At 33.8% G+C, this 18,823-nt stretch overlaps 1 protein-coding gene across 2 annotated transcripts in view; it reads right to left on the reverse strand.

Annotated features, from left to right (window-relative positions):
- BBS9 (Bardet-Biedl syndrome 9) overlaps positions 1-18,823 on the reverse strand; it is a 298,437-nt gene that overhangs the window by 206,478 nt on the left and 73,136 nt on the right. For both annotated transcript variants that reach the window (XM_056482933.1, XM_056482934.1), the window contains 2 exons: positions 15,748-15,920; positions 13,836-13,988 (listed from right to left, as the gene is read on the reverse strand). In XM_056482933.1, the coding sequence (XP_056338908.1) occupies positions 13,836-13,988; positions 15,748-15,920 (326 nt within the window). The remainder of the gene's footprint in view (positions 1-13,835; positions 13,989-15,747; positions 15,921-18,823) is intronic.

Consider the following 18,823-nt stretch of genomic DNA (forward strand, 5'->3'; position numbering starts at 1 on the left):
GCTATTAACTCCCATGATAATTCATTCTGGCTGAGGATCTGCTCCAGAACCATCATAACAGTCTACACAGATTAAATGTGACCTCCTAGAAAAATGCACCTGTGATCAAAACAAAGTGTTCTGACTTTTTTCTTTCTGACCCCCCTCCTCTCTCTCCAGAGAGTAAAATCTCCTTTGCACTGGCCATTAATTTCCCCCGCCACCAAAAAAAACCCAGAAATTTAAGGTGAAGTAAACTTCACAGACGCAACTAAACAGAAATATCACAGGCATGATCTTGCAGTCTTCCAAGGGCAATGAGGAAAAGCCTTTGCTCTTAGACCTGTGTTGGGTGTTGCAAACTCAGATGTTGACACCAGTCCCTGAACACAAAGTATGCTTTTCAATTTTACTAATACCTGCTAAAATTGTATTTTTGACATTTTTGCTAGTAAAGAAAATTAGGGAATGACCCTTCTTATTGCTTTGTAATCCACACAAATCTCAAAAACTCTTCAACTCTTCGTGGGGAAGGGTTTCCACAGAGCTTTTATAGTTTTGCACAAAAAAAAAAAAAAAAAAAAAACCAAAAAAAAAAAAAAAAAAAAAAAAAAAAAAAAAAAAAAAAAAACCAAAAAAAAAAAAAAAAAACAAAAAAAAACACTACAACCCGCCAAAAAAAAAAAAAAAAACAAAACAAAACACCACCCTCTTAGGCAGTCATTGCCTTTACAGAACTGACTTGTTAAATTCAAACAAGAATAAATACAGACAACAAGCAACAAATCACTCAAACCTTTGCATCAATAGTGAAGTAATGGTTTCAGAGCTTATGGATAGAGAACGTATAAACAGTGACATAAAAAAAACAACAGACAAGAAGAAGTTTTCAGAGAAACAATCTACTTAAAAGGCTGAAGTATTTAGCCTAGAATTGGACGGGCCAACCAGTTTCCCTGCAAAAGCATTGCTGGTATTCCCCCTATCATTTAACTTCTTTTGAGAACAGTAGTTAGGTACTGAGTAGGAATCAAGTCAGATAGACAAATCTGTTGTTAATGAGCTTCCACTACTGTGCTTGAGGACAAAAAAAGACACTAAAAAAAGTAACATAGGAAATTAAAAAGGATACCTTTGCATATGACAGGGAGTTTAACATTATGGAATTCTGACTGCAATTATAAATTAGAATCTCTTCACATGGTTTTTTACAAATTAAAAAATAACAAAAAACAAAGTAGAGAAAAAAGGCAAAAAATACAATCAACTGAATGTGAATAAAATACTGAACATTAAGTCAACCTGCAAACTGTTAATAACCTCTGCAGTGTAATTTCTGCATACAATTAAAAGACCAAAGAGAAGTGATCTTTAAATTTGTCAGAAAAGACAATTCATCAGATGTTTTAATGACTATTATTCCTTGTGATTTTGATCAAACAATACAGCCTTCCTCCTAAAAGGAGGTAAAAATCTGAAATACAGCTATTTGTAGCCAAGAAGTAATCTGCTTCATATTTGCTTCCACAATGAAAACAGAAATTTACTGTATCGGATGTCTATAAAAGTTAAAAGGAATAAATGTAACTAGAAGATACAGACCACAATGAAACACAACAGTCTATTTCAAAATACTTATTTTAAGGCAAACTTTCAGTTACCTATTGAAATGTAACAGACAGCAAATGAAATGTTCATTAGGGAAAAATGAAAAAATAAGGAAAATTCAAAGAAGTTAAAGCACATGAAGCATGTAATTTTCTCAAAACTCTGAAATCCTAAACACATTACAACCAAGGCCAGGGCTACTTCTTTCTTTAACATGACAAATCTATTTAGCTAGCAAATATTTAACCAGTAGCTAGAGGTTGCTCTTTAAGTACTAAATAATGAGATGCAATTAAGATAGCAAAGGCAAAAGGTTACTAATTTAGAGCATTTCTATGGAGTAGTGTTCAAATTACAGGTTTTATACAAAAGTCATGGGCCAGTGCACCAAAAAAACCCCAATTTTAAAGGAATGCAGAAAAAAATTAACATTTTAACATTACAATACTACTCAATTGTATAATGGGATTTTGCTAAGAGTCACAGAACAGAAAATAAAAGTAACACTCCAAGGTACGCTTGTTAACCTCTTCAAGCTAAGTATATTACAAGCCTACTGACAGCAGTAAATAGACTCATTGTAACATGAAAGACTCTGAATTCAAAGGCCTTTAATAGGTGTTGCTTTTTCTAAGTAGACTAACCTTAAGAATATAAACAATGAACAAGATAAAAATTATTTTATCCATTCCAAGTACTTTCAAATTTCCTAAAGGGAAATTGAACGATTCCTTTAAAAATACCATCTTAAAAAATCCAGTTCCTGTGATATATAATGTCTTTTCCCACACCTCTCCTTCCCATATTACAGGAATTTAACTGGCAAGTATAGCCTTCAGCAGCCATACATACAGTTTTCTAGGCTCACCAAGAGGCTTTCTAGAAAAAGAAGGATTACAGTTGTTACAGTCAAACTGTCAACACAACATTTCAGTGTCCTTGTTGTTCAACAAGAAATTCAAGCAAACACTTAATTTTAAGATATCTAAATAACAAGTATCTAAGTCTGTATCCAAAACAAATTGCTAATATTAAACCAAGAAATTGGCAGCCACAAAACTTTGTCAAAGAGTAAGCAGAATGGGCTTGAACATTCTATTTAATAAAAGCCTGACAATATTATGTCTGTAGTTATGATACTCATCATTTCTGTCTTCATTCCTGACTTCTGAACCCCACAGTTCATTATGCCAAATTTTCCTTTATTAACTGACTTTTCCCTTTTCATACTGGTTTAAACTATCCACAACAGAATAATTAAAGACTTCACAATGTAGAAGTACTTTGTAGAAGTTAGTAGTAAAGCAAAACTGAAACATAAAATAGACCTTGAGATGCCAACTGGCAGGAAGAAATGGAGAAGAAACTTCTTTTCTCTTTTGTTTTTGTCAGTTTACAGATTTATTCAACAGTTTAGCTCCAATATAGACTCTACCTTTTAGTAAAAAGATTTAAATTGGGAGAATGACCACACAAGTTACATTTTCTGCAGAAAGTAGTGGCTAAAGCAGCAGCTCTGAGCTGACTGCAAGGGACACACACAAGGAAAGAGATTTTTAGTTTTTATTAATAAATCACCTATACTATTTTTTAATTTATTTTTTTTTTAGGAATCCACAGTCTACTACTATACTGCCTCTAGTAAGTAATACTACACAGAATCTTAATTGAGCTAGACAGGAGTGTGCAGAGCAAGGGACTGAACATGAGATCTCATTTCCACCTCTGACATTGGTCTATACAAGTTATTTTGGGCCAGCCATCACCAGTGACTAAATCAAATTTCACACTTGCAAGACTACCCAAGAACAACAGAATAGTAATTTATATACTCATCCTCTACATGGTAATGGAAATAAGTAGTTGTACCGACTGATGTAAAACATTTTTAGCTTAAGTTTGCAGACAAAAATAGCTTGGTATTGCTGGGTTTACAACACAGTTATAACAGCAACCAAATCCACTTCAATAACTACCTCATACCAAGATCTGCAAACATTAAATGAGTAAGTAATTTAGTTAATTTGGCCATCAAATACTTATTTCCTGTCTGGTTTTTGGTTTTCTTTTGGGGGGAGGGAGATAATTTTGTTTGGTTTTAAATCTGAGTTTGGCATAAAATGCTATTGAATTACATTAATTATGCAGCTTTCCTCCTTAGTATTTATTGTTGGTATAATGAATGTATAAGCAAGCATTTCACTGAATCCATGTATGAAAGTCTCTGAAATATTCACTCTCTGAATTTGAAACCAACATAAAGTTGACATCCATCACAATGCAAAACTGTTGTCTACTGTATATCAAAGAAATCAGTATATTTATTTTACAGAAATAAGCAGTAGAAAGTTATCTAGTTCAACATTATTTTAGCTATCTGAAGGCACTGCACCCATGTACACACTGGTAAAACAAGTATAGCAGCCACCCAAGGCAAACTATTAAAATTACATCCCAAACCATCAAAAATGCTCACAGTACTGCATACAGAAATCAACCAAAATTGATAATCATGTATTAGTCACTTAATTCATCATAGCTGGTCTAATCAGATAAAATGAGAAATTTCACTAAGATCACGTATAAACACTCCCAAAGTAACACTGACTTCCACCAGATATACTCACTAGTTCTTAGGTGTATATATATGTTTATTCCTCAAATGCTTCCTACTAGAAAATTACAGGGCTGATACAGAAAACTTTCTAGGGAGCATGAAATAAGAGTGTTTCTCTCCTTCCATGAAGATGGTATCAATTTTTTTGTTCAATTTTTGATTACAGTACTATGTAGCACTTCCTCCCTTGCCCATGGAGTACACTTCTCCCAGTGAAAAAGACTGTCAATGATTTAAACTTCAACAGTGGTATCCAATAATTCAGATTACCTGATACAACACTTCTTTCAAAGAAATAAAACTTATCAGTATGCCTTTCTTTGGGGAATTGTAGACAAGCGGTTCCATTTTCACTCATTCAAATGCACAGGGTCTTTCAGTCCCTACAGAAAGCCCTCATACATGGTCTAGTGACCTCATATTAGGTTGAGGATACAAGATCTACCACTACAAAGGAATATTTTTTCTTCCCCTTCAAAAAGTCATAAGTCAACGAAACAAAAGTCATAGAAAGTGACAGAGAATGTTTACATCACAAGAAATGACAAAAAACACTTCTTACCACTGCCTTTATACACCATAGAGCACAATTTGCCCATAACCCTATGGACTGTACCAGTGTCTGGGGAAATCTACAATAGTCACAATGATGCTATAGGTCTAAAGTGGGAACCCCATCCCAAGCAGAGTGGAGAAAAAAAATCTAATAAAAATTATACCTCTGGTCCTTTACTGATTTGAAAGGAGCAGTGGGTGTTCAAAGCTGGCTATTCACAGGTTCAAGGGGAGTAATTCAGTAGACGGGGCTGCAGGACACAACATAGTGTAGCTGGAACCCACCTATGTGGAAAATATGACAAACCACACTGAATGCAGTCCAGCAGACTGCAGCTGAGACACTCTCTGCCATATCTACCCACAAAAGAACATCTTACTGCCAATCTCTTTCTCTTGTGATGACTGTGCTGCTTCCTGCTTTTACATGTGTCTAATTCCCTCCACAAAAACAAAACAAAACAAAACAAAACAAAACAAAAAAAAAACCAAAAAAAAACAAAAAAAAACAAAAAAAAACATAAAAACCTTACTGACAAAGTGAACAATTTTACCTCCTTGTAACAAACTGTCTAGCCTGTTAGAAGACTGTCCTACACTGAAGTAAGTAATTGCTACTACAGACCAAAATACAGAAGAGTTTTGCCAGTAATGCTAATATATGCTTTCCAAGCACAGCTAACTACTTTCAGACATTTTTGGAATACATCTTTGAATAAAAAGGGGCTTTGATGATATTGCAAGTATTCCACTGTTAAAGTTAAATAAGTCTTAAGGAAACAGAAACATAACACTATTTGAACACCAGTAAAATTGAGAATTTTAATTATATGTAATAGCCAACAAGCTGCTTTTAGTGGCTATGAAAAAAATGACATTTAGCAGAAAGAGCAATAAAACAAGAGAAGTTATATTTAACTCCTCCAAGGAACAGCATATTTATTCAAGCCAAAATGAGCTAATTTATACTATGGGTGTAGCTCTCACTGACATTATCAGGGGAAAATTACTATTACAGGAGAGAGTGTGATACAGCTCAGTATATGAGTCACGCATGATAAACCCTAATGGTTTTGCTTTGAGGTAAAAGTCCTTAGTAATCAAGTAATGAATCATTCCCAAAATGTCAGTTTCCTGAGGCCTTGTGTGTCAGAAGTGCCACTGGAGAGATAATACTCAATCATTAACCATAACTTTTGAGATTTTTATCAACTGATTAATAAGCAAGGAAAAGAGTTAAGGGGCTTGAACAAAGAGTTAATGGACCTTTAATGACATTCTCTGTGTTTTAGTGAACAGAACATACTGAGTTTTATTTGCCGGTGACTACAAATCACCAACCATCCAAGCTCCACACATTGCAAGTGTTAAAATAGTGCAAGGAAGAGTACTTGGTCTTTCAAAACATTAGAAATTTATATTTACTTCAAAAATTGTAAGGAACATACTTACTTTGTATTACACCTAACAGTGTAGCAAATTACAGATTACTGGCTTCCTAATCAGCACATGGGAAAAAGATAAGGAGAAAAATTAGGAGATTATATTTTTTCTGCAGTATTTTAGGTGTTAGTACCAACTATCATAGAAGTACAAATCTGGATTTTATATAGACAATACTAAAAAGACAACCAGGAACAACTCTGAAGACTAAAATATGAAGATATGATGAATTATGAGTAGTTATAGATATGTATGTGCACATGAAAATGAACACTGACATCTAAGGAGGGCAAAGACATTTGCCTTTGATATATTTTCCATCTTTGTGCTGAAATCATTATGGAAATATCAAAAGAAATTACTTTATCTAATAGTCTGAAACCACCAAGGATTAATAACTTTTCCAGCTCCCTTGAAGAAAAAAATGTCTAGTCAGAAGCCAGCTCAACTATGCGAGTCTCCAATCAAGAACCAGAAATGACAGATTCAAAAATCAAATGTAAGGGTGTCATTAGATAGCTGGGGGAATCTTATAGTGAGAGCAGAGAAAAATGGAAACAAACAGAAGTAAAGAAGGGAGAAAGAAAGCACAAACATAGCAATGAGATCCAAATCTCTTGCTGAACAGATAAAAGTAACTTTGGACCTTCCAATTGGAGTGGCTCTCTTTTCCACACACCTGTCGGTATTTTTCATGATAACAAGAAAATTCAGGTATACATGTACATTTAAAAAGTCACGGATTTATAAAGTACTGTAAGTGTCAAATAGACATTCTTTCAGTAGAGGGGGAATTCAGTACCAGGAACTGGACAAAGCTTAAAGAGCTGTCACCAATTTGAGTTAATTGGACTCCAGAAAATTCTGAGCAGGAGAGATACAAGATCAAACCTAGAGCATATACCTAAAGACCAAAAGACAGAATCCTGAAGTACTGCTTGGTGCAGCACCCAACAGCATAGCAAAAGACTAAAACAGAGCTGCAGAGAATGGTGCAGATGGTCACGGAAGTGGTCCACACTAGCTGAAAGACAGGAGATAGAGAACCATACCCACCCAGGAGCTATATAGCTAGATTAGTGCAGTACTATGGGAAGGTGTATAAGTACACCTTTTTGTTTGACTTTGACATAGATGTAAAGTCTCCAGATAGCATCACATTCACACCTAGCTGATGCTGAATGCAGGTGAACCAGATGTGTGACAATACTCCCACCAAAAGGCAACCCTTGGACACTGGGCCAGAACCCTATGTGTTATAACTAGGCTGTAAGGAAAACTGAGGTCTTAAATCACCTAATAATCTGTTCTGAAAAGTGATCACAAGTGTTCGAGAAGGAGGACAAAATATGCTAACCTTTAGGTATTTGTCAACTGTTAATTGGTTTTTATATGAAGTGCTAAATTTCAGAGAGGAAATCATATGATTTGGAAGGTACAATTCAGAGTCAAGTACTTTTCTCAATCATGTAATGATTTACACTCACAACTAATTTTGCCTGATAGTGTCAAATACTCTAAAATGAACAAGAACCAGCACACAGTATTATAATACATAAAATATTATGTATTTTATAATACATAATATTGACAAGGTTTCAACACTCTTACTTAATAACAAAACACAACAAAAGAGGGACATAACATGCATGATCAGTAACACAGGGCTAAAAATTCTTCACAATTGTTTGGTTAAGTAAGATGTGCTCAGAAGGATTCTAAGTTCCTTTAAGTTCTGTCCAAAATTTACCTTAGTTACATATTCTGGTGAAATCTCAAGAAACATAAATATTTAGTGCACTTCCCTTGGCCTTCCAATTTGCTCAGGGATTAAAAAAATTATCTTTTTCTCCATACATTTAGTTTGGAAAGTTTGTTGTATCACAGCTTTCTTTTTTTGGAGGCTTTACTAAGAAAGAAAAAAACAGTTAACTGTTTAACATGAGCTGCATGTTCTTTGACAATTAAATGCTTTAATGGTCTGCTGGTCTAAATATTTTTATTTCTTTGAGAAAAAGAATGCCACAAAGGTAGCTTTAGATTTGATTACCTAAACATCAACTTTTAAGACTAGAGACCAGAACAGATCTTGCCATGTAGTACAGCTACTCGATGTCATTCTGAAAATTATATGGAATTCAAGAGTTCCAAAAGGATCAAAACAGTTGCAAAAAAACCCAAACCAAACCAAACCAAACCAAACCAAACAAACAAACAAACAAAAAACAACAACAAAAGTAAAGACACTTAAGCATCAATCTTGCACCGCAACATAAAACTGTGGGCCAGTCCTAAGTTTTTGCAGCTGACATTCATAGTGCAGTTGCTTAAATTTTGTCTCAAAAACATGAGATAATCATTCTATTTAAATAAGCCTATGTCAAGGAAACAGCTGTGTAATGAAGTTCACAAAGTTCTGAAAATATATGCACCTTTCTTCAAGACTTCCATATGAAAAAGAAAGGGCAACTCCTGTGACATTACTAATTAAAAGAACCGGTGCATTCATTTAGAGACATCTGGATTCCAAATCCTTCGCAAAAATTCACTTGTTTCTTCAGAAGTCACTGCTGAATGCTCCAAGATGCCCAATTAACATCCAGGGCTGTATATGAAGGGACATAATGTCACAGACCTCAAGGAAAAGGGCTACCTTTATATGTGGATAAAGCTTTCCCAGTAACAGGCAACGAATTCCTATACAGTTTACTGCCATGTAAGTAATTAAAATGGATCCTCCTGATGGAATTGCTTTCTTTATTCTAAATGAGGAATCATGTTGTCTCTACCTGGAATTGTATCTGTTGATGACTTTTAACAGACTGATGATAAAAAACTACACTTACTTTCCAGCAGGGAGAACAAATGAGGGAAGTCACACCAGAAAACAAGTCTGTAAGAATTGTGTTATTTGCTAATATCTTAAAAGAAAAACACTTATTGAAATCAGAAACAATATTTGGAAGCTTTTCCACTTGTTTCAAGAAGACTTTTTAGGTGAAAAATTCCCATGTGCATTTATCTCTTCAAGGTGCAGTTCATATACAGAACTAACAAGATGCTAGGCCAAGATAAGATAAATACAAACTGTGTAATAAATACAGCAGAATAATCTGGACAGCTTCTAATTGTTTACTGAATAGGATCAGGAAATCATATTGAAAATTAGCTTATTACTACTTACAGCAAAGTACTTCTGAGAGACAGGTTATTCAATACTAATATAAATAAGATGAACACAGAGAAATAGCTGAAATATGAGAAAATAAAGGAAGCAAATTTTCAGCATCAATTAGTTCTGGTTAGAAAAGTGTGTTAGATCTTTTCACTAATAGAACATGGCCTCAAATTTATAAAGTACTTGAAGGAAAAGCTAAAATGTACCATTGATCCTTTTTAAAAGACCTAGTTTGGAAAAGACGTACTTCTTAAGTCTAGATGTCTAGTTTATGGAACTGTGCTGGCCATTTATGTCAGATTTGTTCTGTCAGTCCATTCCTAGTAACTGTCATTTCCAATGACCACACAAAATTTTACAGTAACAAGAAGAGCCAGGAATCATTCCATTCCTCTATATGTTTGGTTGTTTTTTAATTAGCAGCCTGGGAGGAGAGAAACACTATTTAACTGTTTCTACTGAGACAGAGAGCATCATCCCTCTTATCTGGGTAGCTGGCTGCTGCCAGTCAGCACTAATTTGTGTGCTGGTTTGACAGTGCACAAATAAGCAACTGTCAGAGGGATACTGGGGCTAAGGGTAAAAGACAAGATCATTAGAAAGCACAAGAAAGTCAGTGGTTTTACAGGGTGGGGATGAAGCGACCTCAGATCGTGGGGAAACCTGAGGTACCACGCAATACTGCCATCAAAGAATAGGAAGGGAACTATACTATATATGTTGGAAGTGTGAGGATATGGGGAAAATCATGATTTGTCTTGCTTTTTCTGACTTTAATACAAACAGAAGCAATACAAGATAGAAGTGATTGCCTTGTAATTACATTATTTTTTGTAAACTGGAACTGCTTAATCTTGTCTCAGATTCATGTTTTAAGTATTTAAAATTGGTTAGTTAAGGAACAGTCAGTATTATTGGAGAACTCCACCTCATATTTAAAATTCATCCTTCTCCTTCCCTAAAATAATGTAACTGTGGTAGGGTTCCAAACAGGGTTAAGCATAGCTTACAGTTAATATTGCTTATATTCAGTAGGATAAAATTCATGTGGGTTGAAATAAGAAATTGAAGCATCTCATTTTTATGACATTTATTAATTCCAGCTTGTACCTGGAAATCTAAGTAATGTTTGCCAAGAGTCAATGCACAAAAATTAGGATTTCAGGACAAGAAGCTGCAGCTACTGCCAAACTATAAATAATTTTTTTCTATTATTACAGAAAACATGCAGACATAAAATATCATTAAACTACACTTTCAAGCAATACCATGTCTCTAGTAGGGGAGCATTATAAAAAGTACGTGCTGTTTACAACACCTACCATAAAATTTGCTGCAATGTCATTTCATATTTTTAAACTACAAAACATATATGAATCTCAACTACCATTCAATGGCCTTAAAATGTATCTAATTAAAATCCTTTCCAGTAGATGTTAGTAGCATGTCCAAGTGTATTGCTGATTTTTTTTAGAAGATCAATAATTTCATAGGCATATAAATAGTATCTATTGCAAATTGATTTTTTTCCATTATTTTCATAGCACCTTCCTACAAATCCTCCTTAAAGATCATAAGAATAACATTTTATATTTCAACTGTACAAGACTACTATATACATAACAGCTTTCCTTTTCCTTCCAGAATGGAACACCTGATGTCACTATTTGTTAACTGTTGTTAACACTCACTTGAATCTATGTAGATCTAAAATACTACTTCAGAAAGTCAAATTCTAGAAGAAAATGTAAACAGGACTATAAAACCAAAAGCAAGCTTTTTGTCATTGCCTGAAGCCTGCTTGCACATTTCATTACTGTCAAGATGGAAAGTAAAGCTAAAATTTCCTTACAATAGCTCTATCAGTAATTTTATTAGGGCACTAAATATAGCCTGCCTTGTTGGCAGGGTACAAGTATTAATGCAAAAAATTACTTCATAAATAGAAATGTTTTTTTTTACCAGGGAATTAAATGCAGCTTGATTAATTTTTCCCTAGTTCAACATCTATAACTTTGACTTGCATTATACATTTACCTGCCTATCACACAAACACAACTGTTACTTGAAGTTGAAAATCTGAAAATTAACACTTATAATCTACTTTAGTTGTAAAATTTGAATCAGTTCAGAAATTAATAACGATTTGCAGGTGGGCAAAGAAATCGTATAGAATATGTTTAAAGTAGGTATTTATCACACCTAGGCAATGAAACTGCATGAGTTGAGTATACATTATTTGATTAGTATTTAAAAGGTTGTTCATAAAAAGGTTATACATCTGCAAGAAAATACAGGCAGCAATACAAGGCATCATCACAGCCCCATGGATTTGCAGAGGTTATAATACTAAAGCTTCAATTTTTTAGAAAAACCTACTCTATAATACTTACTCTGCTAAGAATGTAATTCATACAGTGCCCAAGTCCTGGAGATTCTGTGTCAAAAAGACTAATAAAATCATATACTCACTAACTGGAAACCCCTTTCTGCTCTAGATGAAATATAGACATTTCCCTTCTGAGTACAAAACACAATGTTAGAAGTAACTAAACCTCGCTTTGCACATAACAACTACTTTAGTGAAAAATGAGGAAATAAAACACAGCAATTTTTTTCTTTTCTCATTATAAAAATATTTAACATAAGAGAGGAGATGAGATTCTCAGACCATTATGAGAACATAAAAGGCATATTTATTTCAATGTCTAAAAGCTACATGCCTAAAAGAATTTTTGGAGTGAGACTTTGTACTGTTCATATTAAACAGCCTCATTATTCCTTTACAGAAACACATTATCATATTTTGAATATCTCAACTATTTTCATTAGACGTTCTTGTTCCAATAAAGACAGAATACAAGTTGGAATTAATGAAAACAAGGTCTTTTCTAATACAGAAAATGCAGCATTTCATTTCACCCCCAGAGAAGAGTCAATATTAAATCCTACCACAGCTCTGACTTTCAAAACAACACATGCAGCAGTGGCAATCACCATTTTACTATACTTTGTTTATAGTAAAAATAACAACATTTCTTACTTGGAAGGGGATTCCCACAAAGAAAACAAACTACAAAGGAAATCTACCAAGAAACCTACCAAGTTTAAATAATTTTGAAAAAATGTAAACATTTGTTCTAGGAAAAGAAATCTTTTTCCTCATTCTTCTTTCAACTACACTAACTCCAATTCAAAAAGCCTACAACAGTAATGTTAAGAAAAGCACCCATGTAATGTTGGTTTGAAGGACTTCATATAAAATAACCATTGACCATCTGCATCTATTTCAACAACTTGACTTTTGCCATATTCTCAGAATTCAGCTTTCAAATCAACTACACAAGAAAACTGTCAAGCACATCTCAGTTGCTCTGAAGTTTAAAAGCAGAAAGTTCTACAAAGCAAAAGCAGACTCAAGAAACTCACTTTTGTTAATCTTTCAGGCTTATTTAGTCATGCCATTTCAAAGTGCTAAAGAACAATCCATCTAGCACAATACCTAGTATTTATTAAAGCAACTAGAAAAGCCCCACTTTCAAACTTAAATCATCTCGTGTGAACTCATGTGAACTCAGTAAAGACTGGAATATTACTGTGAACTCAGTACAGACTGGAATAAAAGCAAATCTGACTTACATATAAGCACACATGGAAAGGTAAATTTCTCCAGTTTAAAGAAATGTTTTCTTAGATGAAACAGTAGGGGAAAATACTTTTTCTCAATGCCTTTGGATTTTAGCTGCTGTGATATATAACACTGCAAAGGTCTTATTTCCAGTAAAGACTCTAATTGTGACTCAGCTTCTTGAACATTGCATGTCAAAAAGTAAAATCAGATTCTCCAACAGAAAAGCACAAAACACATAAAATAATCTCTTTACAAAGGAGACAAATCATGAAAAAGTTATCCTAAAGCAACGCAGAGCTGAGGCAGGAGGAAAAACTACTTTACTCTTTGTCCAGTATGGGGATGGTTTGGGTAGGATTTCTTTTTTAAAAACACTGTTCTTCTGCATATATCACATTCTGAAATGATTAGAACATAAATCCCCATAGGAAGGACATGGTCAGTCTCAGACAATTTTGTTGTGAATGTTACACCAGCCAAACCATTCCACCAGTTTACAATGTACTATAAAATATTTACACAAGCTATGAACTATAAAATATTTTCACATGAACTATAAAATATTTACACTATCAACATCAGTTAGGAAAGAATGATGTGCTGTCAAGCTGGTATGACCCAGGAGTAGAGATGTTGTGGTCACAGATTAAATAAAACTATTGCAAATCATCTGGAAAGTTACAGGGACTATTAGGTTAAACAAATTACTGCTTCCTGGTCTCTTGGATGGTAAATGTAACCAGGAAAGCAAAGCTTATATGCTTTAAGCTGGGTTTTACCAACAAGATAAAGAAAGGTTAGGCTTAAAATCAAACTGCACTGACCTCTCTGAATGTTCCTTCTAGCAAGGTGTCCAGATGTTGAAGAGGAGCTGGAGTTTTGTCCTTGAATCGTGTCAGCAGTCGCCGCTCAATAGCTCGAAACTGTACAGCCCTTTCAGATAACAGCTCCTGGTATTTCTCAGCATTCAAACGTAGCTGCAATTTAAGAGTTTTCAAGAATTCAGGTTAACGGTCATGCATGCACATTCCAAATGAAATGGGAGAAGGATAGGAAAATTTTTGAGACAGAGTGTAATACTCAAAAATGATGTCGTTTATGCCAGTTTCATACTTCATATACCCTGCAAAGCTTAACACTTTCAAGAATTATCATTTGTCACTGAAATGAAAACTAACTGTCAACAGCCATAATAACCTGTGGAAATGCATAAATATCTCATCAAGAAGCCTATTAATAAGAATGAAATTTCACCATCAAGACATGGAGGCTTCTTCTTGGTATGGTGTGCTATTTATGACATATATACAGTGTACTGGGCTTGATACTCACTGCAGTAGAAAGGAAATGGTTATTCCCTTAGCATGAACAGAAGTACTGAGTTCTGTACTGTTCGAATGATCATCTGTTTCTGAAGTTAAATCCTTTTTCCCTTTATCTATATTGATTAGTTAACAGCAACAAAATTCCTTGAAGTGTTAAAAAAAAAAAGAACTTTTAAAAGATAAAACAATTAAAAGATAAAGTAGGAATTTTTATTACCTGGGCACTTGATGTACATTTTCCAGTATATGCCTCAAAAATAAAAATTACTAAAGATGAGTCTCAAAAAGCTGTGATACCTCCGTATAGCTTACATTATGACAAGCTGAAGAAACATCAAGAAACACAGCTTTCCAAAAGCAAGCAAAAGTGCCCCAAATTGAAAAGAAAAGATAAGATTCTTAAATTTACATACCAGATATTTTTAAAAAAGCAAATGTCACTCTGTCATTATGAAAAACAGTTCAGAGGTGCTAAGGGAAAAAGAAACACTATGAAGTTTTACTAGAAGTAATAAGAAAAATGGGACATCTCAGGTAAGGGATAACTCAGGTAATATTCTCCTAAGCCTGCCAAAAAATAATGTGTTAAAACTATCAGGAATGGAAGCATAAGAAAGTCTTTAATAGATCATTTGACATTTTTTAGACAAGATAATTACAATAAAAATTCAGAAATTTCAAAAGAGCCAGCTGCAACAAAGTCTAAATTAGCACCCCAGAAATCACCTGTATTTCAAACTTCATTGTATTTAAGCTTATTATACAATCTAAAGAAGCCTAAGTTTAAGGTACTTCTACAATAACAGTCACTTTAAAAAGAAAAGTCAACATTTTTTTACTCTCAAATTAGTTGAAAGAAAATAGAATAACTCTTCAAGAGCTTGAAATATGGACCAGAATCTATAGACCTTCTTTCTGTGTCGTGACAGCTCCACCTCCAGATACAGAAAATCCGGCAGCATGAAAGAACATCCAATAGTATTTCTCATTCTTGCATACATATGTTCTTGCTTTAGCCCAAATACATGAGTTTAATAAAAATTTTCAAGTAGCTATTGTCTTTTTCACTTGGAAAGGTATGGGGGAAAGAATGCATATATATTATTTTATTAGCTACTTCTACAAGCTAGCTGAACTACTGGAGATTTTTCATTGTCACTTGCATAGCCAAACAGGAAAAAGTAATTACGTTTCTTTTATTTCTGATCTGGCAAACTTCCCTGTATTTTCAGTTCTACTTCTACAAGGGCAGGGGTTTTTTTAAATCCGAAGGGACTTTCCCTCAGATACAACTTTGTTTTTCTGAAAGCCAAATGCCTGTGATACTATAGTTGTAATCTGATTAGCTGTGGCAGTAAAATCCAATTTTAAACTAGGAGATCATTAGCAATTAACATATTATGGAACATACCTCAAAATGTCGATCAATTAGTTCAAAATATTCTTGCAGGGGAATTGAACCGGAAAAGGTGCATGCAAAATCCTTGCAGTTTTGCTTTTTGAAATGTTCTTCTAGTCGGTATATGAGCTCTTTCGTTACCAACCAGAGATCTTCCAACTGATCACTCTGAATCCTGTATCGTTCTTTGAGTACAAGAAGAAAAACAAGACTAATAAACACAGTTTTCAAAAACTTAAATTTGTTATACAATGTTTTAGCTAACATACAAATAGAACTTTCTAACCGTATCCAAAGTTAAGACATGTACATTCACTAGTGTTAAAGAAATACTTGTATTTTATTGATTGTGCTATGTTTCACCTTAAATACATCTAATATTAGTAGAAAGTGATTCTTATCCAACTACATACTATGACTTTGTAGAAATGGCTCAGATTAGAAATGAAGTGTTTATATAAACTGAAGTGAAAAACCAAATCCTGTTAGCTAATGTTATCTGTCCCAGCAAATTCATTTAACCCATCAGATTTTAGTGAGTTTCAAAGTACCAGGCTAGTGGAATGAGATTTTATTTCACGTTTGTATAACATTCTCTCCAACTTCTAGGAAATCAGAACTAATAATATTAATATTAATTTAATTAACAGAATTAACTGATATTAACCAATAAATATTGAGAAAAACATTGTGGAAAGTCAAAGTAGCCTTTTAATTTTTTCACATAAAGCATTTTCAAATACAAGTTCCTTACATCTTTTCATTACACATCTGCCAATAAGTAACAAAAAAAGGATAGAAAGCCAACTGTGAGGATTTGACACAAATTCATTCATTGTTTTTTGCCCTTGTTAAAAAGGTCCACAGTAAATCAAATTAGCCAGAATTCTTTTAAACTTCAATGTACTTATTTTAAATTTTCTCAACATTAGTAATTCAAGATTGTTTGACATTACCACTGGCGTCATTCCCAGGACACGTATTTCACTGAATACAGAATGACAAACTCTGTTTATAGTGTAACAGGAAAGAAGCAAGTTTTATTTAAAAACATGCTTGTTAAAGAAAAGAACATCATCTGCTAAAGATAGCATTCGACCTAACATCCATTTTTTAAACACTCACAGTGCAATGGCTGGACTTAATTGGATGTATCATCATACTTTGCCTTAAGTGATTTTTCCCTGATGGAAATTTAGCTCAGATGTTTTCAGGCCAAATCAACAGTCATTCCATTTATAATTGACATATCTAATACATTAATGGTTTAAAATGGACAAAACTAATTTCCTCCAAATTGCACATTTAGTTTCCATACACTGTTTGTTGGTCAATACAAACATAATCTAATGTTACCATGGCCTGAGTAGAGAACATTTCAATCTTTTGCTTTACGTGATCTTCCAAGTCTCAAAAAAGATGAATTAGATTTAGAAATGTTACAAAACTGGGAATCTGTAGTTAAACTAAATATATGCTTTAAACAGAAATACAGTAAAAAAGAAAAAAGAAGTAACTGTGCTTCTGTTCATCCCACACTTTTATGGTGGTTAACCAGCTCGTATTAGCTTTTTATTAAAATAAACTCCATTATAGAAAATTACAACAGTTTTTCAGAAAATTTTCTGTCAGAAAAGTAGGAAACTGAGGGGCACCAATAAATTAGATAGGTTACAAAGTCTTTCCACATTACTATAGGCTGTCCAAATAGCACAACCTGCATTAGGAATAGCTGTTCTGCCAGTAAGGAAGTTTAGAAGATTCAGATCACTTCTCAGCTACAAAACCCACATCAGAAGAAAAAAACACCCAGCCACAATTAGCAGTCAAGTCTTCCTTACACTTTCATTAAAAGACAGTTTTAAAAATTTCAGCCAAAAAAAAAAACACCTTAAAGTTTTAATCCAGCTGGTGCAAGCCACTTTTTAATATATATTTTCTGTCAAGATGTACTTCAGGCAGGGCTTCTATGCAGCAGTCTTGACAAGTTGAAGTAATATCGTCAATTGCTACACTGGTCAAAATGGATTAGCTAATAAAATTAAAAATTAACATGAAAACAGATGTTACTCCTGTTTGCAGCTTCAGCAATGAAGTCCAGCTGATGACTTTCATTGCCACACGCAGCTCTTCCCATTCAGAACTTAATGTCCATTTGAAAAGGAATACTGGAAAAAGAAGTCTCCTTCCATTGTCCATGTTAAACTCCTTTCATGGAAAACCAGAAATAAAGCTTGATCTTAAAAACCTCTTTTTCTTTTCTAAAACACCATTACTTGTAGTCAAAATTTATCTACACATACAAGTTTCCTTTTGAGGAACACTTCCTCAATTAAAATGCTACGTAAGCACTTTTACAAAGTATAAGCTCAGTGTTATATAGCAGAGTAAGTACCTACCAAATAATACATAATTTCACCTACATTCATTAGTTTCACAGAAGATCTGTTCAATCAAGCACAATAATTTCAGTATCATGATATTCTACCAAACAATGCCTTTGTATTATCAATAGTCTCTGTTTATAAAAATATTCTGAATTATGCTTGACTATAAGAGTTTTTACGAATATTTACCTTTAAATAAGTTTTAGTTAGGTAACCTTTCAAATGAGCAAATTTCCCCAAGACCTTCTCTAACCAACTCAGCTCAATGCATGAAGCAGATCCTGGAAGCAGGCTGCTAACATAGAAAGTGACATCATACTACTCAACTGTTTTCTAAAGTTAGGATTCCCATGCACAGTAAATGAGTAGCCACACTAAGAGAAACAGATACTGTGAAGCTCCTTTACAAAGTGAACTTCACAAGTGAAGCAGTGTGGGAAAGTTTACTCTAAGACTGCAAGCAACGCTCCTAGCTGGTGAATAAACAAACCTGAGAGGAAAAGACTGAGGACTGGGGGTAGGGGTGTGTGAGATTAAAATTTACGGCCTTCAGTAGAAGCTAAAATATATTCATTACATAGCAACAAATTTGTCCTTGCAGTAATCAGATTTAACAACTATGCAAGAAAAGGTCCAAATCAAAGATTTAATCCAGGAAAAAGTTATTTGCAAATCCCTTCAATTTTTTAGTTTTTAAAATC

This window comes from Oenanthe melanoleuca, chromosome 2, assembly GCF_029582105.1.
Source record: "Oenanthe melanoleuca isolate GR-GAL-2019-014 chromosome 2, OMel1.0, whole genome shotgun sequence".
Taxonomy (NCBI): Eukaryota; Metazoa; Chordata; class Aves; order Passeriformes; family Muscicapidae; genus Oenanthe; species Oenanthe melanoleuca.